Source organism: Bos javanicus, chromosome 24 (assembly GCF_032452875.1).
Source record: "Bos javanicus breed banteng chromosome 24, ARS-OSU_banteng_1.0, whole genome shotgun sequence".
NCBI classification, from domain to species: domain Eukaryota; kingdom Metazoa; phylum Chordata; class Mammalia; order Artiodactyla; family Bovidae; genus Bos; species Bos javanicus.
In genome coordinates, this window is record NC_083891.1 from 21,101,682 (window position 1) to 21,129,467 (window position 27,786).

Here is a 27,786-nt window from a genome sequence, read left to right on the forward strand (position 1 = left end):
AGCCTTGACTAGACACCTTTGTTGGCAAAGTAATGTCTCTGCTTTTGAATATGCTATCTAGGTTGGTCATAACTTTCCTTCCAAGGAGTAAGCGTCTTTTAATTTCATGGCTGCAGTCACCATTTGCAGTTAGTTGTAAACATTTAGCAAAGGGAAAGTAATTATGAAGTAATAATAGCATTGAGACTTCTCTGGCAGTCTGGTGGTTAAGACTCCGAGCTCCCAATGCAGGGGGCAAGGGTTCAATCCCCAGTCTGGAAAATAAGATCTCATATGTTGCATGGCTCAGCTGAAAAGAAAAAAAAAAGAATAATAGCATTTATTAAGGTCTGTTGTAGTTCTGAACATAATTCTCTCAGTTCATATAACAACTCTGCAGTATAGACCTGATTAATTTCATACTGCAGATAAGGAAAATGAAGCTCAGTTAAATTCATTGGTGTGACAAAAGTCTCAGCACCACTTGATGCCACAGAAAAGGCTTCAGGTCCTGTCAGTTTCCAAAGCTGAAACATTGGGGGAGTTCTCACTGGGCACCCCATCTTAAAAAGGATTTCCTGATCTGTTGTCTGGTGTCCTTTTTTGCCATTTCCTTTGAATTACCTGATTCCACATTAGAGATGTGTCTTGTGTCCTGAACTCTGCAGGGCTGGCTGGCCTCGGATTTTTTCTCCAATTCACAGGAAAGTACGCGGTGCTGAATAGGGAGGCATGACAGAGCGGGGTGATTGCCTGCCAGACAGACTGGGCTTGCTAGGCTGCACCATAAAACACCAGGCTTTGAACAAAGAGGAACCATTCTAGTATTCCAGGACTTGGCCAGAACATACTCTAATGGTTCAAGAGAAACATTGCCAAGCAGGCATGTTCATAGATGTCAGGCCAACATAGCGATGGATCTGAAAGCCATTCTTTCAGCAAATACTTACTGAGCTTTGACTATGATCAGATGCTAGTCTATGTAATATTTTATTAAGTATTGAAACAGACAAAAAAACCCTCCCCTAATAGAGCTTTCATTCTAGAAGAATAGGCAGACAATAAGATACATAGGTAAATTAAGGCGTGCAGTAGAAGGTGATTTTTTTTTTAAAAAGGGATTATAGAGTCAGATATTTCTCCTGAAAAGAAAAGACCAAAGGAAAATATTGCTAAATCTTTCTAGTCAACAAAACATAAAATTGCCAGTCAATTCTCATCCTCATCTTGGCTAAGTAGCAGCATTTGACATAGCTGACCATTCCCTTCTAATGCGTTCTTTGGATTTCAGGATTCCACACTACTGCTTTCCTCCTATCCCAATGCCTAATATCCTTTGGCTATTTTTAGGTTATTTCTTCTCATTTTCCCAACCTCTAAACACAGGAGTGCCCTGAGACCTTCTCTGTCAGTCTGCACTCATTAGTGAGTTCATGCAGTCTCATGATTTTAAATACTGTATATCACCAAACTCCAAAATTGTAACTCCAGTCCAGACCTCTCCTCTGAACTAGGGCTTCCCTGATAGCTCAGTTAGTAAGGAATCCACCTGTAGTGCAGGAGACCCCGGTTCGATTCCTGGGTCAGGAAGATCCCCTGGAGAAGGGATAGGCTACCCACTCCAGTGTTCTTGGGCTTCTCTTGTGGCTTACCTGGTAAAGAATCTGCCTGCAATGGGGGAGACCTGGGTTCGATCCCTGGGTTGAGAAGATCCCCTGGAGAAGGGAAAGGCTACCCACTCCAGTGTTCTGGCCTGGAGAATTCCATGGACTGCATAGTCTATGGGGTGGCAAAGAGTCAGACACAGCTGAGCGACTTTCACTGTCTTTCTTTCATATCACCAAACTCCAAAATGGAAACTCCAGCCCAGACCTCTCCTCTGAAGTGTAGGCTATTCAGTTGCTTACCCAACATCTTCACTTATAACTGCAAATTTAATATGAATTTCTGTTTCTTCCTCCTTAAGGAACCTGCCTTCCCAGTGTCTTCGCACAGTTAATGACAATGGTCAGCCTTCTACTTTCAGCTCAGGCTGCGAACCCTAATGTCTTCCTTGACTTTTCTCTTTCAAACCTTGCCTTCTTAGTAAATTTGGTCTGTTCTACTTGCCAAATATATCCAGAATCTGCCAGCTTCTCATCCTCAGTGTTTCTAGCCTGGTCTCACTCACCATCATCCTTCACAGGATTATCACAAGTACAGGTTTCTCCTGCTTTTCGGAAAGTTTCAGTTTCGCCACTTTGCTTTTGGGAAAATATCTTCTCACTGAAAGAAATCTCAAGAGGATTTTTCACTTTTATGGAGAAAAAGAGAAAGGCGAAAATAGTGTTTAGCAGCTAGTGGGTTATGGAGGCTGCACCCAAAGCTGGAGAATGGCACTGCCAAACTCCTTCCCTGGGAACTGAGCTACACTCAGCATCAAGGCACCTGAGCTTTTCACTGTTGGCGTAAGCATCTGTGCTTTATTGCGATTTATTTTTTCCATCATTAGCAAGATGTGTCCTAAGATAATTGCTTTTTCTCCTTCCATCATTTCAGCTTAGAAAAAATTTTATAAGATCACTTTTGCTTACGGATAGCCAGGGAAACCTGTGTCCGATCTCTCTCCTAACCCCTTGGTCCAGCCCCCTCAATCTCTTCTTGACATGGAAGCTAGAATGTTGGCTTTTTAAAACTGAAATGTAATAAGACCATGTCCTTTTCCTGTTCAACACTTTCCAACAATTTCGTTTCGCAGAGTAAAAGCCCAGGTCCAGTGCTATGTGACTGCTCTTCCCTCCCCCGCCCTGGTTTACTCTCTGGCCCTCTCCTATGGCTCTCCCCTCTGATCACCCCGCCCTGGTTTTCTCTCTGCCCCTCTCCTATGGCTCTCCTCTCTGATCACCCCGCCCTGGTTTACTCTCTGGCCCTCTCCTATGGCTCTCCTCTCTGATCACCCCGCCCTGGTTTTCTCTCTGCCCCTCTCCTATGGCTCTCCTCTCTGATCACCCCGCCCTGGTTTACTCTCTGGCCCTCTCCTATGGCTCTCCTCTCTGATCACCCCGCCCTGGTTTACTCTCTGGCCCTCTCCTATGGCTCTCCTCTCTGATCACCCCGCCCTGGTTTTCTCTCTGCCCCTCTCCTATGGCTCTCCTCTCTGATCACCCCACTCCAGCCATATGAGCCCTCCTTGCTGTTTCTTGAGCCACACCAGGCACGCTCCTGTGTTAGCATCATTTCATTTGTTCTTCCGTCAGCTTGACACACCATGAAATAACTGCTTGGCTCCTGTTTTCCCGCCTTCAGATTTTCGAGTGTCATCTCAATGAGGCTTTCCCTGGCTGTTTAAAAACTTCTAACTCACGTCAACACTCCGCCGCGGCCCCACCAACCCCGTTTACTTTTCCCCATGGCACTCAACCCTACACACCAAATAACACTTACATACATGGTTCACTCTTCACCTCCATATAACTTCTATGAGGGGCAGTGATTTCTGTCCATTTTATTCATTGCTCCTCCCCTCGGACCCGGCTCCTATCAGCTGTTCAGTATGTCAGTGTCCTCCAGGTGGGCCATAGTTACACACCCGCAGTTAAACGAGGTGGTTTGCCAGCCTGTTGCAAAGTGGGAGAAAGGGCACCAGGAGAAACTGTGGAGCGACTCCAGTTGTTAGCAAGGACTTAAAGAGCAGTAAGTATATTAGGGATTTGGGAGAGAAGGAAATGGGGCATTGCTCTGGATTGGACGCTGCCCAGAAGCTGTAATAACTCCCTGGTTGGGTATCTTAATGAGTTTTTTCAGGATAGAGGGAAGAGTGCAAACCTAACACTGTAATTGGTAAAAGAGCAGCAGCAGTTATATTAACAACGAGAGGGGGGATGTTCAGTTTTTTTTGTGGTTTACACAGTAACCCTATTTTTTATAACTGCTTAGATAAGATTAATGAAGTGATCTGGTTTTTGTTTTGTTTTACCTCATGCTGTCAAGGTCACAGAGTGGTCTAGATTGATGTAGGTGTTCTGTGAAATTGTTTATGTCCATCAAGGAAAATACCTTGTCTATCAGTGAGTGCCAGGCCAATAACTGATGCCACCTAGACATAGCTGAGAGGACCAGACTAGTTCCCAAGGTCAGTGGTTGCTTTTTTCTTATTCAAGCATACATTTTTAAAAATGATTTAATGAGTGAATACAATGATGGTCTTCATATACCTGAAGGGCTGTCACATGAAAGTGAAATAGGCTCATTTAATAAGAATTCAGAGGGTGAAGTTGGGACAATGGGTAAGTCACAGAGTGAGCAAGTTTCCACTCACCATAAAAGCTTTAAAAAAATTGAGGCCCTCAGTAGAAAGAATTCCAGTGACTTGACTTCTGAACGGAGGCTGGAGATATAATGGGTTAGGATGTTATAGACGTGACTAAGGCACTGATTAGAAGCCTGGACTAATTGCCTTTAATTTGTATGAAGCTCTGTTAAGATCTCCCAAAGCTTGCTTGGCCTTCCAATATTCTTCCTATGGAGTTCCCAAGAAGAATCAGATCGTGGCTCCAAGCTGTTCTAGGTCCTTTGAGGATTCAGAGTCTGGAAGTGGAGACAGACAAGGAAGCAAACATCTGCAGTGCATTGCATTCCCTCCTCCCCCAGCTGCAGTAACCTCTTTGCTATTTTATGTCTCTATGGATTTGCCTGTTCTAGTTACTTATGGGACTTCCCCTGTGGCTCAGGGGTAAAGAATCTGCCTGCTATGCAGGAACTATGGGATTCCCTGGTGGCTCAGATGATAAAGAGTCTGCCTGCAATGCGGGAGACCTGAGTTTGATCCCTGGGTCAGGAAGATCCCCTGGAGGAGAAAATGGCAACCCATACCAGTATTTTTGCCTGGAAAATCCCATGGACAGGGGAGACTACCGGGCTACAGTCCATAGGATTACAAAGAGTCAAACACGACTGAGTGTCTTCAATTTCATGCAGGACCTGCAGGAGATGCTGGTTTGATCCTTTGGTTGGGAAGATCCCCTGGGCTACAGTCCATAGGGTTGCAAAGAGTCGGACACGACTGAGTGTGTTCACTTTCATGCAGGACCTGCAGGAGATGATGGTTTGATCCCTTGGTTGGGAAGATCCCCTGGAGGAGGACATTGCCACCCACTCCAGTATTCTTCCCTGGTGAATTCCATCAACAGAGGAGCCTGGCAGGCTACAGTCCATTGGGTTGCAAAGAGTCAGACTGAAGCGACTTAGCATGCATGTACAGGTACTTCATATAATTGGAATCATGAAATATTTGTCCTTTGGGTTGGACTTATTTCATTCAGCACGTTTTCAAAGTTCACCTGTGTTGTAACATGTATCAGAATTTCACTCCTTTTTATGGTTGAATATTATCACATTGTATGTATATACTACATTTTGTTTGTCCATTGGTCTGTTGAGTCAAGCCAATTTTATTTTATTATTTTTTTATATTTGTTATTTGGCTGCACAGGTCTTAGTTACAGCACGTAGCATCTTCCTTCATGCATCTTTAGTTGTGGCATGTGGGAGGTTTTTTTTTTTTTTAGTTGCAGCCTGTGCACTCTTAGTTGAGACATGTGGGATCTAGTTCCCTGAACAGGGATCAATCTCAGGTCCCCTGCACTGGGAGCACAGAGTCTTAGCCACTGGACTACCAGGGAAGTCCCAATTCAAACCAGTTTTGAAAGGAGCTTCTTTATTTGGGGAAGGAAAGGCCAGGTGTTTGCAGGAAGGATATTGTTTGCATGATAGATGAATAGAGCAGTGGAAAATGGAATTGTACAGGATTTGGGAAATAATTAGCAAAGTTTTATCACTGCTTGAGGGCTCAAGAACACAGAGAGGGGAGCTGTGGCTGATGGGGCTGCTGAGAATGGCAGAACTGAGTTAATAAGAGCCTTGCATGCCATGCTAAGACTATGACCTTTTTCTTATAGACAAGAGAGACACATTGGAGGTCCGTCCCCTAACTCCAATCAAAGTCTGTTTATTCTATTTATTATTTTTTCTCATTATACAAATAATACATGCTTGTGTTCAAAAAGTCAACCATACTGAAATATAAACATTGGAAAGAAGAGATTACCATTTTCTTACCCATATAGCTAACCCCTATTAAAATTTTGATGTATATCCCATATTAAAACTCACTAGCTGAAGACCACAAGAACCATTTAAAGTTAAAATTAGGTTCATTTAGCTTGCTGCAGCAAGGAAGAGCCCACCCCAGGGAATGTATAGGGATGTGTGGGGATGTATCATTAAGAAGGTATTGGGAAGAGTTTATTACAAGATCTGAGCTTATGCTGGCAGATTCTAAGGAGTCTTTAGGGAAGGTAGGAAACTGTCCTGGATTGGGTGCTGTCAGGACACAGGGACAATTTGGTAGATCTTTGGTAATTTTTATCTGGACTGCCAAAGGATTAAGATTGGGCAGGAGCTATCATTGGTAAAGAAGCTGTAATCATCCTTGTAGGTGTAAGAGGAAGATTTTAGCCATTTTCATGGCTTCAGTGGGGACTTGTTTCACTACAGTCTCAGAATGGCCTTGTCTGGTTATTGTTTATATCCTGTAAGGCCTAAATTGATGTTTTGTTAGGAACGTTACAGCCTGTGTGCTCAGTCACTCAGTTGTGTCCGACTCTTTGTGACCCTGTGGACTGCAGCTGCCAGGGTCCTCTGTCCATGGAATTTTCCAGGCAAGAATGCTAGAGTGGGTTGCCATTTGCTACTCTAGAACATTACAGCCTAGAGTGAAAATTAATAAAGGTAAACCTCACTAAAGTGGAAAGATTGAGGGCAGGAGGAGAAGGGGATGACAGAGGACGATGGTTGGATGGCATCACCGACTCAATGGACATGAGTTTGAGCAAGCTCCGGGAGATGGTGAAGAGTAGGGAAGCCTGGCGTGCTGCATTCCGTGGGGTCCCAGAGTCGGACACGACGGAGCGACTGAACAGCCCTAAAATGGAGTTGGAAGGCCAGAAGGGGGAGCTCTCACACACCTATCACTGGATCCCCAAAGGAAGAGAGAAACCCTGTCCCTCCAGCAGAAGCCACACTGCTACCACCAGAAGGAGGGGAAATTTTTTGTCCTTGCCTGGCAACAGCCCAGCCAATGATAAAGCCACTATATTTCAAACTCCCGTTTCCTTCAATGGACCTTCTGGTTCTAACAGCTCCTCCCAACTTTCCCTTCTCTGTAAGAGTTTTCATTCTTGTTTTACTGGGCTTACTTGTGGCATACCACAGTTGTATGCCCTGAAGATCCCCCACAGGGTCACAAGGAGTCAGACATGACTGAAACGATTTAACACATGCAAGCTGTTCCCAAATACACTCATTGTGCTGGTAAAAATAACTGGTGGTTTTTATTGTTTTAGGGTAGCACTAGCTATCAGTTTTCAGATTACCTTTTACTTTCTCAGTTCCCTATTTTAACCCAGGGCAGATGAAGTCAGCCTGCAGGATATTTCACTCTGAAATTCAGATCTACTGTCAAGATTCCATTCATCAGAAGGTTGTTTAGAGAACATTATCTGCTGTTGAACTGAAGTCAGAGCTTCATATTCCTTTTTTAGCAGATGAGCTGTTGGATCAGATGTGGCAATGGCTTTATGGCAGTATTTATGTGTATGGGGAAAATATGTGCAGGCCAAAGTACCTGACTTCCTCATTTCTTGTTTTCTGAAACATTTTGGTATTATTAAAGATTCCGGAGAAGCCTATAGAAATGTAAGTACATTTTTCTTTTATGATAATATATATTCTACATTGAGAGGTCAATATTATATCCAGAACAACTCTATTTTGATCATTGCCTGCTCATGTTTATGAAATTTTGAAAAAGTTTCAAAGACTTGGGTGGCATTCACTTACCTTTCCCATTACTTCTCTATGGCAACTTATAGCATCCCCCTTCCTCCACTTTGATGGAGACAGAAACATCCCTTCCCGGGTGTGAAATGACAGGGATGTTAGACTTGTGAATGTCTTGTCTATTGTGGTGTAAGCCATAGAAAAAAGTTGTTAGTAGGGAATCCCCTAATGGTCCAGTGGTGGGAACTCTGTGCTTTCACTACTGGGAGCACAGGTTCAATCCCTGGTGGGGCCACATGGTAAGGCCAAAAAAAAAAATTGTTATTAATTGAATTTAGGCTTCCCTGGTGGCTTAGTGGTAAAGAATCTGCCTACCAATGCAGGAGACATGGGTTCTATCCCTGGGTCGGGATGATTCCCTGAAGAAGGAAATGGCAACCCACTCCAGTATTCTTGCTTGGGAAATCCCATGGACAGAGAGCCTGGCCGGTTACAATCCATGGGGTCACAAACAATTGGACACAAATTAGTGACTAAATAACAACACATTGAATTTAGTTAACCAGAAATCAACTGATGGTTGATTCACAAGGAAAAGATACTAGAGGGGATACTGGGTGGCACTCAAAGGAAAGTGGATGCAAACCCAACAGTTAGTTTTATTACGTGTTTTAGCTAAAAGACAAGAAAATCACATTAGGCGTTAGGTATTATACCAAGGACTAACTGAAGATAAAAAGTGGGAAACATCCAGTAGGATGCTTGGAAACATGTCTGTGGGTTGCTGGTGCTCCCTCCATCAAGAGGAGGTTCTATTGTGCTTCCAACATAGAGGGTACAGGTTTGATCCTTGGTCAGGGAACTAAGATCTCACATGCCATGTGATGGTCAAAAATTAAAAAAAAAAAAAAAAGTAGAGTCTATGTCCTACTCCCATGAATGGGAGTGGGCTTTGACTGTGTTGTCTAATAGAAAAGATAGAAGCAACTTTGTGTGACCTCCAGTTGCCCCTGGGACACTCACTCTAGGAGACTTCTGCAGTCCTCTAAGAGATCTGCATATCCTGGGGTTGCCATGTGGAGAGATCATGTGAAGATGAAGGAGGGAGGGAGGGAGGGAGGGAGGAAAGTGGGGAAAGAGAGAGAGGTGAAGAAGAGGAAGAAGGAGAAGAGGAGGAGATGAGAAGATAAGAAAAGAGAGAGAAGGGAGAAGAGATGGATCTGAAGGCCCTAGCTCTTTCACTTCCCAGTGGTTTGAGTCCAGGCATCAAACATGAGCAAAGAATCCTTTGAGGTGACTCTAGCCACAATCTGACTGTGACCTCATAAATGCTAACTGACCTTGGTCATTCCTCAGGTTTTTGAGCTAAAATAAAATGATTGTTATTGTTTGAAAAGTCACTCTTTTGGGATGGTTTACTATGCTTCACGAGACAACTGGAACAATGAATTGATGTCGTGTAACTTGATACCAGCACTTGCTTAGGTCCTTTTTATTGAATTTTTCTCTGATCGTCTTCATAACCTAAAAGCTCCTGGTCTAAAATTATATAGAAGCTGGCTAGATGACTGGTGAAGACAGTAGCCATGCAAACCTTTTGGTGATAAGATTGAACAGCTTTCCCTCATTTATTATATTTAGTACTATTATCAGAATAGAGGAGAGTAATATATTGTATAAAGGATTAATTTGTAATAACCTGAGAGCATTGAAAAAATCTCTCTACTCTTTCAGTTCATAAAATGTATTACATGTTATCATTTGACAAGAACATTCAAATCTGGAAACTTGTAAGTGAAATCTTTTGTACCCTGTTACTGTATGTCTTTGTATACGAACATCAGTATGCTTCTTTTAACTGGAGAAATACACCATTGAACATAAGTTTATTAATGATTTACATATACAGAGCATAAGGAATTATAGCTATCATCTTCTAATAACTTAAAATAGAGTATAATCTACAAAAATGCTGAGTCACTATTTGTACATCTGAAACTAATATAGTAAATCAACTACACTTCAATTAAAAATAAAAAATTTTTAAGTAAAAAAAACACACAAAATTTAACTTAAGACAACTTTTTTAGCTTGTAAGTTTTCTTTTATCCTAAGTTTGGTAAACATAAGAGCCCTCATAACTGTTTGGGTCCATTACAATGTGGAGAATGTGAAATAAATGTAGTCATTGCTATTAGGTTTCTTTTTTTTTTTTTACTGAAATAAAATGCACATAACAAAATTAACCATTTGAAAACATACATTAATTGCATGTAGTACATCTTTGGGCTTCCATGGTGGCTCAGACAGTAAAGAATCAGCCTGCAATGCAGGAGACCTGGGTTTGACCCTAGGTTGGGAAGATCCCTTGGAGGAGAATGGCTATCAACTCCAGTATTCTTGCCTGCAGAATTCCATGGACAGAGGAGCCTGGCAGGCTAAGTCCATGAGGTGGCAAAGAATTGGACACGACTGAGTGACTAACACTAACATACATCTACAATGTTTTGCAGCCCCTGCTTCAAATAAATAGGTCTATTTGATGCCTACTTGGTGGAAAGTTCTTAAGCAGTGCTTCTCAAAACATGGCTTAGGCATTCCTGTGGTTTCTTATGTACCTTCTTTTTTTGCATTCATATTTAGAATATGACAGTATCTCCTCTTCTCTTTTGTGACGTATCATAATTCAGACAAATGCTATGTCAAAATGTGCTAAATTAATTATGAGAATTCTGAAATTAGTTTTTAATTCTGTAAGTAATACATGAATATGTTCTTGTAAAAGATGAAAACAATTCAGACAGAGCTTAAGGGTGCCAATTCTTATCCTGTCTTTACAACACTATTACTGCAATGTGTATTTTTCTAGACCTTCTTGCCATGCCTTTACATACTTATGAATTCTTATAAAATATACATTTTTATAAAAGAAACATTATTCTGTATCTTTTCTTTTGCAACTTAAAAAAACCCAATCCACCACTGGATTTATAAATCTTTTAAACTACTGCATGTATTCTGTAATATGAACTATCACAAATAATTTAGCCATTTATTTAAAGTCCCAACCCCTCTCTGTTACGGAGCTGGACCACACAACGCCTGGTGTTCAAGGGATTTTTAATTACCCCTTTGGAGACATAGTTTCTCCCAGAAGAAAGGTTCTAGGCCTGGCAAACATGCTGGTGTTTTCCTAGCATTGATAGCAGTTAGGGAAACCGCAGGGTCACAAGAAAGGTGTATAATAAAATGGATTATATCACGCCCTATTATCTTCCAAAGTGGCTGTACTAAATTTAAACACCTATGAGGCGATTTTAAATACCCCTTGGAAAAGAGAGCTTCTCCTAGGAGGAGGTTGGCCAACCCCGCCCCGCCTCCCGCCCACACCCGCCCCGCCTCCCGCCCACACCCGCCCCGCCTCCCGCCCACACCCGCCCCGCCTCCCGCCCACACCCGCCCCGCCTCCCGCCCACACCCGCCCCGCCTCTTCAGCACTAGCCTCAGTCCCGCCCCTTCCGCTAGGAGTTCCCGCCTCTCGGCCGCGCCTGGTTGAGGGGCGGGGCATCGGTCAGCCGTGACGTCACTGCCGGCTGGACGCCATCTTGCTGGTTTGCGGCCGGTGTTGGATGTGGCGGCAGTGGTGGTGAGGGCGTGGGGAAGGGTGGGGTGAGGAGGCGAGGCCGCGGCGGGGGCGGCGAAAGTCTCCTCCGCTCAGCCTCACCGCGTGGGACGGCGCAAACGCGGTGCCGGAGGGATGTCCGCTTTCTCCGAGGCGGCGCTGGAGAAGAAGCTGTCGGAGTTGAGCAACTCGCAGCAGAGCGTGCAGACCTTGTCCCTGTGGCTCATCCACCATCGCAAGCACTCGCGACCCATCGTCACCGTGTGGGAGCGGGAGCTGCGGAAAGGTGAGTCGGCCGCTCTTCGCCCCCCGGCCTGTTCCCTGGAGCCTCCGGGACCCCCCTCCTCGCGCTCCTTGCGATCCCCACTCCCCCAGCGACCCCAGCCCCCGGGTGCCCCGCACCGCCCCTAACCCGGCGCCCCGGGCTCCCTGGCGTCGGTGGGCTGCCGGCGAGGAGGAGCGGCGTGCACCGCGCTTCCTGCGAAGCGATGTTTAGTAGGTGTTGTTGGATAAGATATAAAGGATTAGTGCTACTGTTTAACGTGAAAACAGTAGCCAGGGGCTCAGGACTCCGCTACTAATTACACTCAAATTTAGCAGTGAGGTTTTTTTTTTCATTGTGTACAGTCTAATGGAGGATAGGGGGAAGGGCAAAATTGGGAAGTATGGAAATTAAAAGATTGTTATGGGGTTGGGAAATAATTTTATTTCTATAACACAAAACTCAATCTTGTAAAATCAAGAGAGGAATCAGAGTTTCTAGACTGGGGGAGTCTAAAATAAGATGCATGATGTAATGGAAAGAATCCTGAATTTGTGGATTTTAGAGGATTGTAGATTTTAGGAGGACCTGGATTAGGGAGATTTCTTAATTTCTGGATCGCAAGTGCCTTACCTGAAAATGTATTAGTTAAGTGATCTAAGGTACTTTCTTGCTATATTATTATACGTCTTTAGGGTAGTGACTTTATTTTACAAAGCATTCGATAGTGCTTCTGTAAGTGAAGTTAACTTTTTTCCAGCTGAAGTCTGCTGTCACTAAAATATCTAGAAGAATCATTTCATTACTGCAGAGCAAATTTATCCAGGAGAACTGATTGTATGATGGTGCGACTGAAAATTAAAATATTTGATCTGCTTAATCTGGATTTATACCTTAATTCTTAATTCATTGGGTAAAGAGAGTAGACTCTTCATTGTTGTTTCAGGCATCCTGATGTACCTGATATTATTTTTTAAGCATTTAGCAAACAGTTATTAATCAAATAGATGCTTGTGTACTGATCCATATGAAAGCCATATGTTGTATTAATACCATATCCAAATTGTTTATATAGAATGGAGACAAGCTGTGATTTTCTTGTATATTTGCTTGTTGTTAATTACTTAGAAAAAACTGATGTAGAGTCCTGTTTTTCACTTCATATGTTGAATGTGTGTGTATTGGCCCTCATGGAGAAGTTCACTTGTGAGTGGCCAAAAGGGTTTGAGAAACAGATATGAATGTCTGGAAAATAGCTCTGAACTTTGAGAAGGCAGGAATTATCTTTGCTTATCAACCTTACTAGATATGAAAATCAGCAACAGTTTTATATTGTTTATGTTGGAGGGGAGGGAGAAAGAGCAAAAGGATTGTTACCCAGACTATTCTTAAGAACTACCACAGATCAGTAGAAAAGTGGCCATACTGTTAAAGGCATTTCACATGAGCAGAAACCTGAAAGACCAGTAAATGATACTCATCTTACTAATCAAGAAGACATAAATCAATGAAGTACTACATTAGACCGTTTGGTTTGCAGAGTTTAAAATATGACAGAGAATTCCCTGATGATCCAGTGGTTAGGCCCCAAAGCTTTCACTGTGGGAATCGGGGAGAGTATTGAGTTTGATCCCTAGTCAGGGTACTTAAGGAGAAGGCGATGGCACCCCACTCCAGTACTCTTGCCTGGAAAATCCCATGGACAGAGGAGCCTGGTGTGCTGCAGTCCATGGGGTTGCGAAGAGTCGGAAGCGACTGAGCGACTTCCCTTTCACTCTTCACTTTTCACTTTCATGCATTGGAGAAGGAAATGGCAACCCACTCCAGTGTTCTTGCCTGGAGAATCCCAGAGACGGGGGAGCCTGGTGGGCTGCCGTCTATGGGGTCACACAGAGTCGGACACGACTGAAGTGACTTAGCAGCAGCAGCAGGGAACTTAAGATCCTGCAAACTGAGAGAGCATGGCCCCGCAAAATGTATGACAATGCCAAGGATTGGGGAGGAGGACAGGAGACAAGAACTCTCTTACACTGCTGATCCTAGCTGTGAAAAAGGAGATGAACTTAGTAATCTCTAATGAAGTTGAAGGTATATGTCCTTTGACCTACTAGTTCTATGAATATATCCTGGAGACTCAATAAATTATTGTAGCCTGTTAATAAAAATAGGTAAACAGTATAGACATCTCATTAGAGTATGGACAAATGTATTTTTACATTCATACAATATTAATATAATACAGTTTTCATGAATTAACTAGATCTACATGAAACAATATGATTGAATTATAAAACAACAAACAAGCAAAATGTTGAGCTAAGAAAGCAAGGTGCAGACCATTATGCCATATAGTGAAAGTTTGAAAACATGCTTGACCCCCATAGGCCAAGATAGTGGGAAAGAGGAAATGAAAACAGATCTGTGTAGCTAATGGTACGTATATTTGAAACAGTTTTTGAAACACGGGGGGAAATGATAAGATACCCTGTTAGCTGAGTTTGGGAATGTTTTCATAGGTTTAAATATTCCATAAATAGAATAAATTAAAGGCATATAAATAGATGCTTTAGGGGAGAGAAGTGTTGGGTGTTGATGGTGAAGATAGAAATGATGATAATTGTGGAGGTGATCACGCTGCTGCATTTTTCAGTCTGATGTGGGATTTTCTGCCAAGTGTTTCCTTTCTGTGACATGATCGTGCCTTTGTAGGTCACACATAACCTTTATCTCCTCCCTGTTCTCTGCAGTTTTGTTTATCAACTTTAGGATCCTTTGTTTCCTTTAGTATAATGATGATGACGGTAATTTACTGAGTATCAGGCATTGTTTTAGACATCTTACTGTGATACCTTGAATCACATTATCTCTGCAGAATAAGTATTTTTGAAAGGATTGATCAAATTTGGAATGTCAAGAAATAAACTAAGGAAAATTAGTTGAACATTTTGTATTAAGCTTGGCATTTTTTAGTTTCTTGAAGTGGTTAAATGACATTGGTAGAGAAAAGTACTGATCAAAATGTAAGAACAGGTAGGTGAAATGCTATGTCAGATGCAGTTATGACAATTTCCCCTGCCTGTCTGCTTATCTTTGTCTCCCTGAAAGAAAGATAATTTCTTTTTGAAGAGATGTACCCCAGGGCCCTTAAGAAGAAAAAAGTAGCTATATCCTTGATACATACAACACAATGTAACCAAAAACAGAAGTGAGCATTTTGTTGTTTTGTAACAGGTCTGTTGAGATATAATTACCAAAATAATTAGAGCTCTTTTGAGATACAATTAACCTACCCTACAAGCATTACTAAGAACAGAGCCAGTGGAGGTGTTGGAATTGCAGCTGAGCTATTTCAAATCCTAAAAAATAATGCTGTGAAAGTGCTGCACTCAGTGTGCCAACAAATTTGGAAAGCCCAGCCATGGTCACAGGACTAGAAAGTGTCAGGTTTTCATTCTAATTCCAAAGAAGGGCAATACAGAAGAATGTTCAAGCTACCATACAATTGCGCTCGTTTCACATGCTGGCAAGGTAAAGCTCAAAGTCCTTCCAGCTAGGCTTCAGCAGTGTAAACTAAGAACTTCAGATGTACAAGCTGAATTTAGAAAAGGCAGAGGAACCAGAGATTAAATTGCCAACATCCGCTGGATCATAGAAAAAGCAAGAGAATTCCAGAAAAACATCTATTTCTGCTTCATTGACTACACTAAAGCCTTTGACTGTGTGGATCACAACAAACTGTGGAAAATTCCTAAAGAGATGGAAATGCCAGACCACCTTACTTGCCTCCCGAGAAGCCCATATGCAGGTCAAGAGGCAACAATTAGAACCAGACATGAAACAAGGGACTGGTTCAAAATTGAGAAAGGAGTACATCTAGGCTGTTTATTGTCACCCTGCTCATTTAATTTATATGCAGAGTACATCATGTGAAATGCCAGGGTGAATGAAGCACAAGCTGGCATCAGGATTGTGGGGAGAAATATCAGTAACCTCAGATATGTACATACCACCACCCTTATGGCAGAAGTGAAGGGAAACTAAAGAGCTTCTTGGTGAAAGTGAGAGTGAAAAGGCTGGCTTAAAACTCAACATACAAAAAACAAAGATCATGGCTATAAGAAACCTAGCCAGTGTATTAAAAAGCAGAGATAATACTTTGCTGATAAAGGTTAGTATAGTCAAAGCTATGGTTTTTTCCCTTAGTCTATGTACAAATGTGAGAGTTGGACCATAAAGAAGGCTGAATGCCAAAAAATTGATGCTTTCAAATTGTGGTGCTGGAGAAAATTCTTGAGAAGTCCATGGACATCAAGGAGATCAAACCAGTCAATCTTAAAGGAAATCAACACTGAATATTCATTGAAAGGACTGAAACTGAAGCACCCATACTTTGGCCACCTGTTTTGAAGACCCGACTCATTGAAAAAGAGCCTGATGCTGGGAAAGGTTGAAGGCAGAAGGAGAAGCAGGGAGCAGAGGATGAGATGGTTAGATAGCATCACTGTCTTAATGGATATGAATCTGAGCAAACTTCGGGACGTGGTGGAGGACAAAGGAGTCTGGCGTGCTGCAGTCCATGGGATCACAAAGAATTGGACTTAACTTGGTAACTGAACAACAGCAGCAATTGTTTTAGAATTTTTAAAAATACAGTTAATATGCTATAGCATGTAGAAAGCTTTTAATGATTAAGAATAATTTCACTTTATATATTTATAATTGATGCCTTAAAATATGTTTTCTGCCATCACTATGCTGATGATTCAGTAATTTTTTTTCTTTTTTAGCAGTCTAAATGTCACTGAATGGTATTTCTTGAGCACATCAAACATGTACAAAACAAGTTTATCATCTTTCCCCACTCTTGTCCCACTTCCCTGTTACTCTTCCTATATTTCCTGTTTCAGTGAAAGGAATTACTGTCTGCTAGTTGCCTAAACTCAGAACTTAAAGGTTGTCTTGATACCTTTCTTCATACATGCCCCACCTGCAACTTTTTAAATTACTGTTTTAGCAGTATTTTTGTGTGAGTCCTATCCCACCCTACTGCCTAACTCCTCATCTTTTTGTTGTTGTTGTTAATATTTATTTATTTGTCTTCATTAAGTCTTAGTTGTGGCATACAGAATCTTTTGTTGCAGGGCTGGGCTTCTCTCGTTACGATGGAAGGACTCTAGAGCACACAGGCTTGGTTGTTACCGTACGTGGGCTTAGTTGCCTCACGCCATGTGGTAGGTCCCCCACCAGGAATCAAACCCGTGCCCCTGCATTGGAAGGTGAATTCTTAACCAGTGGACCACCAGGGAAGTCCCGTCCATCTCTTTTACTAGCACTCTTGCAGTAATTTTACTTCTAGGTATGTATTCACAAGAACTGAAAGCAGGTTTTCAGACGAATACTTTACAAGAATACTCATAGCAGTATAATTCACAATACCCAAAAGGTGAAAACAGCCTGACTGTCCATTATTGCATGAATAGATTTATGTGGTATATCCATGCAAAGAAATATTATTCTGCCATAAAAAGGAATGAAATGCTGATTCATGTACAATGTGGGTGAACCTCAAAAACATGTGAAGTGAAATTTATATGAAATATCCAGATGAATCCACAAAGAGAGAAAGTCATTGCCAGAGACTCGGGGAGAAAGGAATGGGAAATGAATGACTTGAATGGGTATGAGGTTGTCTTTGAGGGTGACAAAAGTGTTTTGGAATTAGATATAGGTGATGGTTGCACAACTGTATGATAAATGTCCCTGGGTTATATACTTTAACATTGTTAATTTAAACTTACATGAATTTCCTCTCAACTCAGAAAAGATACAGGGAATTCCCCAGCAGTCTAGTGGTTAAGACTGCACTTTCATTGTTTTGTGTGTGTGTGTGTGTGTGTATTCACCTGAATAGTCAGGGAACTTTCACCTATTTTATTTTGGTTTTCATTTATTCAAATTCCAACCAGAAGCTAAATACAATTGGAAGCACTAAGTTTTACTCCAAAGGAGTAGGATCATTCAGATTTACTCCAATAAAAGTATGCAACCCTTAAGCAAAGCTTTTCTTCATTTAAAGAAAAATAAAACAAACAAAAAAACTATACAGTAGTCTTTCCTTATGTTCATTGCACAAAATGAGTTCTGCTTTTAGAACTTTGACACTCAATGGTGTTTTTTTCCCTCCCCGCACAATTTAAGATCCCAACTTTAATAACTTTTCTACATCAAAAAAGCCCTAAGTTTTCTTTTAGGATGGTGTAAAAACCAGTATTTCTGCACAATTCTGCACTTACATTGTTGAAGGTCCAGGTTTGATTCCTGATGGGGAACTAAGATCCCACAAGCTGCACAGTGTGGCCAAAATAAATAAAATAAAAATTAATAAAGATTAAGAAAGATAATTTAACACTTTTTTGTATGTCTTTATGTTGTCTTCACGAACTACATTTTGTATATGTTGTGTGCGCATCGTAAGATTTTTAGGAACTTCTGATGTGTTAAGGCCAATAATGAACTCCAGTTACAAACATTGACCTGTTTGAGGAAGACTTGGAAAAATTTCTGCTCTTCCCATATGTATCCATTCTTAGAGAAGTGGTTCTGAAAGTGTGGTCACTAGATTCCCTTTGGTGGATCACCAAGACCCTTTTAGGAAGCATGAGAGACAAGGTAAAAATTATTTTCAAATGCTACTAAGATATTCTCTCTTTCACAGTTCTTTTCGCTGTGTTAGTATGTTCTTTGATGGTGTAAAAGGAAAGGTGAGTGAAAACTGGTAGTGCCTAATCATTAATCAAGGCAGAGGCACCAGACTGTACCAGTAATCATTGTATTTTTCAAACTGCATGTTCACAGTTAAAAAATGTCACTTTCCTGACTATGCTCATCACAGTAGCTCAGCTTACTGATTTTGTTAAATCTTGACCCTTGTGTGTGAGTGTGTGTGTGTGTGTGTGTGCTTGGGCTTTTTTCATTATGGTAAAATATATGAAACATACAACTTAACACTTTAATCTTTTTTTCCCCTCTTTATTTTAGTAAAATATACATAATGTTAATTTACCGTTTTAACCATTTTTTAAGTGTACAGTTAAGTCCATTCACACTGTTTTGCAACTGTCATCACCATCCTCCTCCAGAACTTTTTTCATTTTCCCAAACTGAAACTCCATTCTCATTAAACAGTAATTCCCTATTCTCTCCCATCCCTGGCAACCACCCATACTTCTGTGAGTATGAATTTGGCCACTCTGGGTTGGCTCATTTAAGTGAAATCATGGAACTTATTCTTTTGAGAGTGCTTTTTTTAACTTAACATAATTTTCAAGGTTCATCCAGGCTGTAGCACGTGTCAGACGTTTTTCCCTTTTTAAGAGCTAAATAATAGTCTTGTATCTATATACCAGATTTTAGTTAAGCATCTGTTGATGACAGTAGAGTTGCTTCCAGTTTTTGGCTATTGTGAGCAACACTGGTACGAACATGATTGTACGAATATCCGTGTTTGAGTCCCTTCTTCAGTTCTTTTGAGTATGTGCCGAGAAGTGAAGTTGGTAAATCGTGTAATTCTGTGTTTAGTTTTTGAGGAACAACTGTACTGTTTTCCACACTGACTGTGCCATGTGATGTTGCCACTTGCAGTGCGCCAGGATTCCAGTTTCTGCACATCTTCATCAGTACACATTATTTTCTGTTTGTTTGCTTGTTTTGAAAAAAGACATTCTAATGATTATAGAGTAGTATCTGTGGTTTAATTTTCACTTCCATAATGACTAGTGAAGACTATATATACAGGTGTTTGTTTCTGGGCTCTTGATTCTATTTTGTTGGTCTATACGTCTGTCCTTATGCCTATACTGTACTATTTCTGATTACTATTGTTTTCTCTTAAGTACTGAAATCAGGAAATAGTCTTTTAACTTTAATTTTCTTTTTAAAGATTGTTTTGGCTATTTAGGATCAGTTGGAAATCTATATGAATTTTAGGATGGGTTTTTTGATTCCATTCAATTTGTAGGTTGCTTTGAATATGGTTATCTTAGTAGTATTAAATCTTTCAATCCATGAAAATGAGATATATTTCCATTTATTTGTATCTTTTATTTCTTGTTATGGTTTTCAGTATACAAGTCTTATACCTGTTTGGTTAAATTTACTCCTAAATATTTTATTCTTTTTGATAAAATTATAAATAGAATTCTTAGTTTATTTTTTCTATTGTTCATTGTTAGTTTATAGAAATGCAATTCATTTTTGAATGTTTTATATTCTGCAAGTTTGCTGAATTCATTTATTAGCTGTAACAGTTTTTTGTGGACTCATTAGGGATTTACAACAAGTAACATCGATGAACAGAGATAATTTGACTTCTTTGCTTCTAATTTAGATCTTATTTCTTTTTCTTGCCTGATTGCTCTCACTAGAAGTTCCAGTAGTATGTTGAATAAAAGTGGTGCAAGTGAGCATTCTTCTCTTTTTCCAGATTGTAGGGGGAAAGCTCTCAGTGTTTGACTAGAGAATTGCATTAGATGTGATTACATGTCTTTTAAATAATCTGTATAACAAAATGAGAAGTATACATGAAGTTCTGTATACTGCACATTCTGGAGGAAATACACCTGTGTGATTGCGTTCTGAGCTAAACCAGCTGCTTTTTTCATGGAATACCATTTTATTTAAAAAAACTGACTGACGAGAGAAACTGTGATTATTGAGACATGGATATTTGCCACATGTTTTCTCAAAATGACTGTAATGAATCTGTTTACTCAAGAAAGACAACTGACAGTATTTGTTGCCCATTATACAATTTTCAAGCAGAAATTAGAATTTTGGAAAACTTAATGTGCCGTCTTGAGCCTGACACCTTCTCAGTGCTTTTAAACACTTTTCCAATGAAATCAGTAGTGATACTTTTGAAAATGTAATTTTTAAAAATAATTACCTAATAAAATGTTGAGCTTTTGGAATGCTTTTATAACTCAGCAAACCAGTGTTTATCAAGAAACTAATTTGTGATTTACAAAATGATAACGTAAGTCAAAGATCCATTCAAAGAGCATGGTAGCTTAAAGTATTTTAATGTAAGAGAGTTTTAGAAGTTCGCTAATATGTTTTTAGATTCCATGTTGCAATTTAGAATCTTTTTGAAAACTATGGCTTTTTGGACTTTGGTGTAGTTTCAAAGAATATCCGAAACTATCTGTAACTGTTGAGACAGTTTGCTCTTACCAAGTTTATCTGGGCGTGGTCTGCTTTTTTTCATTGCTTTCAGTAAAACAATGTATTGTAGTGTATTCTATAGGGAGACATGAGAATCCATCTGTATTCTGTTGAGGTGGAGATTTGCAAAAATGTAAAACAGTATGACTCACCTAAGATTTTGGGGGAGAAATGTATTTTTAAAACAAATGCTATTTGTGTTAACATGTAATTTTAAAGATTATGTTAAGAATTCCTCTGTTTTAATTTTTAATAAGGTACATATTGATGGGTAGAAGAGCATAATGGGATTCTGAGACCAGAAAGTTTGAGAGCTGTTTTCAGATTAACAGAGACCATGAGTTCTTCATATTAATTTTATTTTAGCTCATCTTGCCTAATTCAGTGTAGTAATTGTTTTCATTTTTAAAACTGTAGCTTTCAGATTCTTTTGAAGTAACTGAAATTGATATTAATGTCTATAAATAAATATGTAGAGTGAACACTGGATTTTCTTCTAACCACCCACTTCTGGAAGTGCTGGTGTAGTAATTTTTTAGCCCCCAAACATGACATTTTTAAAAATAGTGTTTATTTTTCTATAATTATAGATTCATAGTCAGTTTTAAGAAACAATACAGAGAGATCCTGCTTAGCTACTGCCAGCTTTCACCAATGGTAATATCACGGACAACTAGTTTTTAAAAAAAAAACTCTGATATTATAGATCCTGCAAAACATCACAGCTGTGGTATTGACATTGATACAGTCAAAATATGGAACATACTCATCACCACGAGCAACCCCTCCTGTTGCCTTTTAGCTACATCCACCTCAATCCCAACACACCCTTGTTTAATCCTAGTTGATCAAATTTTTCTTTATAAATTATGTTTTTAGTGTCAGGTTTAAGAACTCTGATTAGACCTGTTTTTCCAAAGAGCTTTTTCCCCAGTGTTTTGTTGAAAAATATTTATGCTTTTGCATTTAAGTCCATAATCCATTTTGAGTTAATTTTTTATAAGGTGTAAAATTTAGATCAAGGTTTAAATGATCTAGTATCATTTGTTGAAAAAGCAGACTATCGTTCCTTTACTGAATTGCTTTGCTCCTTTGTCAAAATTGACTTGAGCGTATTTGTGTGGTCCTCTTTCTGGGTTTTCTGGCCTAGTCCATTGATCCACATGTGTCTCCTTTCACCAGTGCCACAGGTAATCTTTATTATTCTGTTAGCTATATGACAAGTCTTGAAATCGGGTAGATTGATTCCTTGCAGAGTTGTTTTAGCTCTTCTGGTTCTTTTGCCTTTCTCAATGGATTTCAGAATAACCTGGTCTATATCAATAAAGATTATGTTGCTTAAAGTTTTTGATAAGGGTTGCATTAATCCAGTTTAGGGAGAATTGACACCTTAATTATGTCACTTCTAACCCAGGAATATAGTATATTTCTCCATTTATTTATAATTTTTGATGTTTTCTATAACTGTCAAATAGCTTTCAGTACACAAGTCCTGTGTTTTGTTATATTTACATTTAAATATATTGATTATTTGGAGCAATTTAAAAGGATATTGTATTTTTAATTTTACGTATTTATTGCTAATATATTGAAATACATATTTCACTATGAAAGGCTGTATATTGTCACCCTGCTCATTTAACTTATATGCAGAGTACATCATGCAAAATGCCGGGCTGAATGAAGCTCAAGCTGGAATCAAGATTGCCGGGAGAAATATCAACAACTTCAGATATGCAGATGACACCACCCTTATGGCAGAAAGCGAAGAAGAACTAAACAGCCTCTTGATGAAAGTGAAAGTGGAGAGCAAAAAAGTTGATTTAAAACTCAACTTTCAAAAAACAATCATCATGGCATCCAGTCCCATCACTTCGTGGCAAATAGATGGGAAAACAGTGGAAACAGTGAGAGACTTTCTTTTTTGGGGCTCCAAAATCACTGCAGATGGTGACTGCAACCATGAAATTAAAAGACGCTTGCTCCTTGGAAGAAAAGCTACAACCAACCTAGACAGCATATTAAAAAGTAGAGACATTTCTTTGCCAACAAAGGTCCATCTTGTCAAGGCTACGGTTTTTCCAGTAGTCATGTATGGATGTGAGAGTTGGACTATAAAGAAAGCTGAGTGCCAAAGAATTGATGCTTTTGAACTGTGGTGTTGGAGAAGACTATTGAGAGTCCCTTGGACTGAAAGGAGAGCCAACCAGTCAAATCCTACAGGAAATCAGTCCTGAATATTCATTGGAAGGACTAATGCTGAAGCTGAAACTCCAATACTTTGGCCACCTGATGTGAAGAACTGTCTCATTGGAAAAAACCCTGGTGCTGGGAAAGATTGAAGGTGGGAGGAGAAGAGGACAACAGAGGATGAGATGGTTGGATAGCATCACTGACTCAATGGACATGAGTTTGAGTAAACTCTGGGAGTTGGTGATGGACAAGGAAGCCTGGTGTGCTGCAGTTCATGGGGTCGATGTGGATGGACCTTGAGGACATAATGCTACATGAAATAAATCAGGGAAAGACTATATGATCTCATATGTTGAATCTTTCTTTCTTTTTTTTTTTTTAAAAAAGGCCATATACCCAAACTCATAGAAAAAGAAATCAGATTTGTAGTTGCTAAAGGTAGAAGACGGTCAAAAGGTACAAACTAAGTTTTAAGATAAATAGTAGGGATGTAATGTATAAAATGATGACTGTAATTAACATTGTTGTATGCAAAATGGTTGTCTGGGGAAGTCTTACAAATAGCTGTGAAAAGAAGAGAAGAGAAAAGCAAAGGAGAAAAGGAAAGATAGAAGCATCTCAATGCAGAGTTCCAGAGAATAGCAAGGAGAGATAAGAAAGCCCTGCTTGGTGATCAGTGCAAAATAAATAGAGGAAAACAACAGAATGGGAAAGACTAGAGATCTCTTCAAGAAATTAGAGATACCAAGGGAACATTTCATGCAAAGATGGGCTTGGTAAAGGACAGAAATGGTATGGACCTAACAGAAGCAGAGGATATTAAGAAGAGGTGGCAAGAATACACAGAAGAACTATACAAAAAAGATCTTCGCAACCAAGATAATCACGATGGTGTGATCACTCATCTAGAGCCAGACATCCTGGAATATGAAGTCAAGTGGGCCTTAGGAAACATCACTACGAACAAAGCTAGTGGAGGTGATGGAATTCCAGTTGAGGTATGCCAAATCCTGAAAGATGATGCTGTGAAAGTGCTGCACTTAATATGCCAGCAAATTTGGAAAACTCAGCAGTGGCCACAGGACTGGAAAAGGTCAGTTTTCATTCCAATCCCAAAGAAAGACAATGCCAAAGAATGCTCAAACTACCGCACAATTGCACTCATCTCACACGCTAGTAAAGTAATGCTCCAAATTCTCCAAGCCAGGCTTCAGCAATGTGTGAACCGTGAACTTCCAGATGTTCAAGCTGGTTTTAGAAAAGGCAGAGGAACCAGAGACCAAATTGCCAACATCCGCTGGATCATGGACAAAGCAAGAGAGTTCCAGAAAAACATCTATTTCTGCTTTATTGACTACGCCAAAGCCTTTGACTGTGTGGATCACAATAAACTGTGGAAAATTCTTCAAGAGATGGGAATACCAGACCACCTGACCTGCCTCTTGAGAAACCTGTGTGCAGGTCAGGAAGCAACAGTTAGAACTGGACATTGAACAACAGACTGGTTCCAAATAGGAAAAGGAGTACGTCAAGGCTGTATATTGTCACCCTGCTTATTTAACTTATATGCAGAGTACATCATGAGAAACGCTGGGCTGGAGGAAGCACAAGCTGGAATCAAGATTGCTGGGAGAAACATCAATAACCTCAGATATGTGGATGACACCACCCTTATGGCAGAAAGTGAAGAGGAACTAAAAAGCCTCTTGATGAAAGTGAAAGAGGAGGGGGAAAAAGTTGGTTTAAAGTTGAACATTCAGAAAAATAAGATCATGGCATCTGGTTCCATCACTTCATGGGAAATAGATGGGGAAACAGTGGAAACAGTATCAGACTTTATTTTTCTGGGCTCCAAAATCACTGCAGATGGTGACTGCAGCCATGACATTAAAAGATGCTTACTCCTTGGAAGGAAAGTTATGACCAGATAGCATGTATCTAGTTATGAGTAGATAGCATTTTGGTTTTTTGTTTTTGTTTTTAGATAGCATTTTGAAAAGCAGAGGCAATACTTTGCCAACAAAGGTCCGTCTAGTCAAGGCTATGGTTTTTCCAGTGGTCATGTATGGATGTGAGAGTTGGACTGTGAAGAAAGCTGAGCGCCGAAGAATTGATGCTTTTGAACTGTGGTGTTGGAGAAGACTCTTGAGAGTTCCTTCGACTGCAAGGAGATCCAACCAGTCCATTCTAAAGGAGATCAGTCCTGTGTTCATTGGAAGGACTGATGCTAAAGCTGAAACTCCAATACTTGGGCCACCTCATGCGAAGAGTTGACTCATTGGGAAAGACTCTGATGCTGGGAGGGATTGGGGGCAGGAGGAGAAGAGGACGACAGAGGATGAGATGGCTGGATGGCATCACCGACTCTATGGACATGGGTTTGGGTGAACTCCGGGAGTTGGTGATGGACAGGGAGGCCTGGTGTGCTGCGATTGATGGGATCGCAAAGAGTCGGACACGACTGAGTGACTGAACTGAACTGACTGATGGTGAGTCAGGTGGTAAAGCATCCGCCTGCAATGTGGGAGACCCAGGTTTGATCCCTGGGTTGGAAGATTTCCTGGAGAAGGGAATGGCTACCCACTCCAGTATTCTGGCCTGGAGAATTCCACGGACAGAGGAGCTGGCAGTCTACAGTCCATGGGGTGGCAAAGAGTCGGACACGACTGAGTGACTAACAGTTTAGTATGGTATATATGACAGTGTTAAGAAAGTAAAGCCCAAGAGGTCTCATCAGAAGGAGAAAAAAAGTTTGTTTTAGTTTTTTTTTTCTTTTTTTGCATTTATATGAGATGACAGATTTTAACTTAACTGTGGTAGTCAGTTCACGGTATATGTAAGCCAATGTGCTGTACTCCTTAAATGATACAGTGCTTTGTGTCAGTTGTATCTCAGAAAACCAGGGTGGGGGAAGCAGCTTTATTTTTTTGTGTCACTTTCATTTATTTCTACTTCTACTTTATTTTATTTCTCCCTATTTCCTTGTTTTAGGAATTTATTTTTATTTTGTTCTTATTGTAGGTTTTAGAGGTGAGAGCTTAGATTATTGGCTTTAGACTTGTTCATCTTTTAATGCAAGCACTAAAATTGCATTTAGTGTTGCAAGTTTCTCTCAATACTGCTTCAGCTTTATTCCAGAAATTCTGAATTTTCAGCATATTTGCATATGCTAGTTGAAGCATTTATATGATGGCTGTCTTAAAATTTTTTATCAATTCTCAAGTCTGTCATCTTTGTATTGACATCTATTGATTGTCTTTTTTTTTCGTTCAGTTTGAGATCTTGATGCTTGGTATGGTGGGTTTTGTGCTTGATCCATAGATTTTTTTTTGTATTATGTTACGAGACTTTGGACCTTATCTAATTCTATTTTAGCGGGGTGTCTCTGACACTACCCCATCAGGGGTGGGAGGTCTTTTTCATCACTGTTGGGTGTGAGTGGGGGTTTTAGCTTCCCGTGAGACTTACCCTGCTACCACAGACATTTAGGGGTGAATGTGTGGGCCCAGTAGTGCTGGGCCATGGTGGAAGTCCTGACTTTGCACTAGTCCTTCTGTGACACCACCCCAGTGAGGACTGCCTCCCTCCTGCTGGGTGGGGGGGAAGCCCAGGCTCTCTACTCTGCTGTCTCTGACACCACTCTGGAGAGGTGTTACGCTCCACATTACAGGCTTTTACTGGCGTGGATGTGAGTGGGGCCACTGATTCTGTTTTCTTTTCCTTTCTGTAGTGTGTTTGGTTGGAGTAGGTAGGTTATTTTCTAGAAGTTTTGTCTTTTTAGGCTGCCCTTTTCCTACTCCTTTGACTAGAGCGAGAAAGCTTTTGTTGGGGGTTTTTATATCTGCACCTGTTAGGACTTCTGGGTTGCTGGCCTTGTCAACTTTGAATCTGAGATATCTGAGGCAAAAATGAAAACTCTGGGAACCTACCTTGTGTTGAACTCCCAAGGTGTCTAGCCAGTCTGCCTTCTTTTTTTTCTCCTGTGTTTGGTTTATTTATGATGTCCAGGATTTGTAGTTTTACTTTGAGGAGGACTAGAAGAACGTAGGAGAAGGCAATGGCACCCCACTCCAGTACTTTTGCCTGGAAAAGCCCATGGACGGAGGAGCCTGGTGGGCTGCAGTCCATGGGGTCGCTAGAGTTGGACACGACTGAGCGACTTCACTTTCACTTTTCACTTTCATGCATTGGAGAAGGAAATGGCAACCCACTGCAGTGTTCTTGCCTAGAGAATCCCAGGGACGGGGAAGCCTGGTGGGCTGCCGTCTCTAGGGTCACACAGAGTCGGACACGACTGAAGCGACTTAGCAGCAGCAGAAGAACGTATGTCTGCTCTATTTTCTCAGAAGCCGAAGTCTCCTACAAATTGGTCTTTATATTGGAATTAGGACGCGTCATTTGTTACTCTGAGACTAGTGTTTTCTACCAATGTTTTCTTGTCTTTGGTATTATAGGGTATTTTCAGGTTTATGTGTTGTGTTAAGTATTTTAATAAGTTTATTTTAATGTAGCTGTATGCCAGGCACTTTTGCTTTTTATTATTTTAAAGTATGCCTTTATTGTATGTGTTTTAAAAATACAATAGTAGGTAAAACTGCTAAGTAAACTTGCTTGCAAAGAGGTCAGTTACCCTCACATTAATCTGTAAGTTCAGAGCAGTCTGTGAGAAATACAGAACTCTAATTCTGTA

General features: G+C 40.4%; 1 protein-coding gene and 1 long non-coding RNA gene across 7 annotated transcripts in view; one reads left to right on the plus strand and one right to left on the minus strand.

The window, feature by feature from the left end:
- Window positions 1–4,397: 4,397 nt before the first annotated feature.
- On the minus strand, window positions 4,398–9,572 carry LOC133237500 (uncharacterized). The gene is made up of 3 exons (XR_009733222.1): window positions 8,821–9,572; window positions 7,858–7,976; window positions 4,398–4,545 (listed from the first exon to the last, which is right to left on the minus strand). It is a non-coding gene; the product is annotated as an uncharacterized LOC133237500 (long non-coding RNA).
- Window positions 9,573–11,356: 1,784 nt separating this feature from the next.
- The window catches only part of RPRD1A (regulation of nuclear pre-mRNA domain containing 1A), a 68,799-nt gene continuing 52,369 nt past the window's right edge, over window positions 11,357–27,786 (plus strand). For 3 of the 6 annotated variants that reach the window (XR_009733218.1, XM_061399585.1, XM_061399587.1), the window contains exon 1: window positions 11,414–11,705. Coding sequence is in view for 3 of the 6 variants with exons in the window: in XM_061399585.1 (XP_061255569.1) it covers window positions 11,555–11,705 (151 nt within the window). In the remaining 3 variants the exon portion in view is untranslated. Of the gene's footprint in view, window positions 11,706–27,786 lie in introns of all 6 variants that reach the window. The other 3 variants (XM_061399584.1, XR_009733217.1, XR_009733219.1) reach the window with 3 other exon arrangements.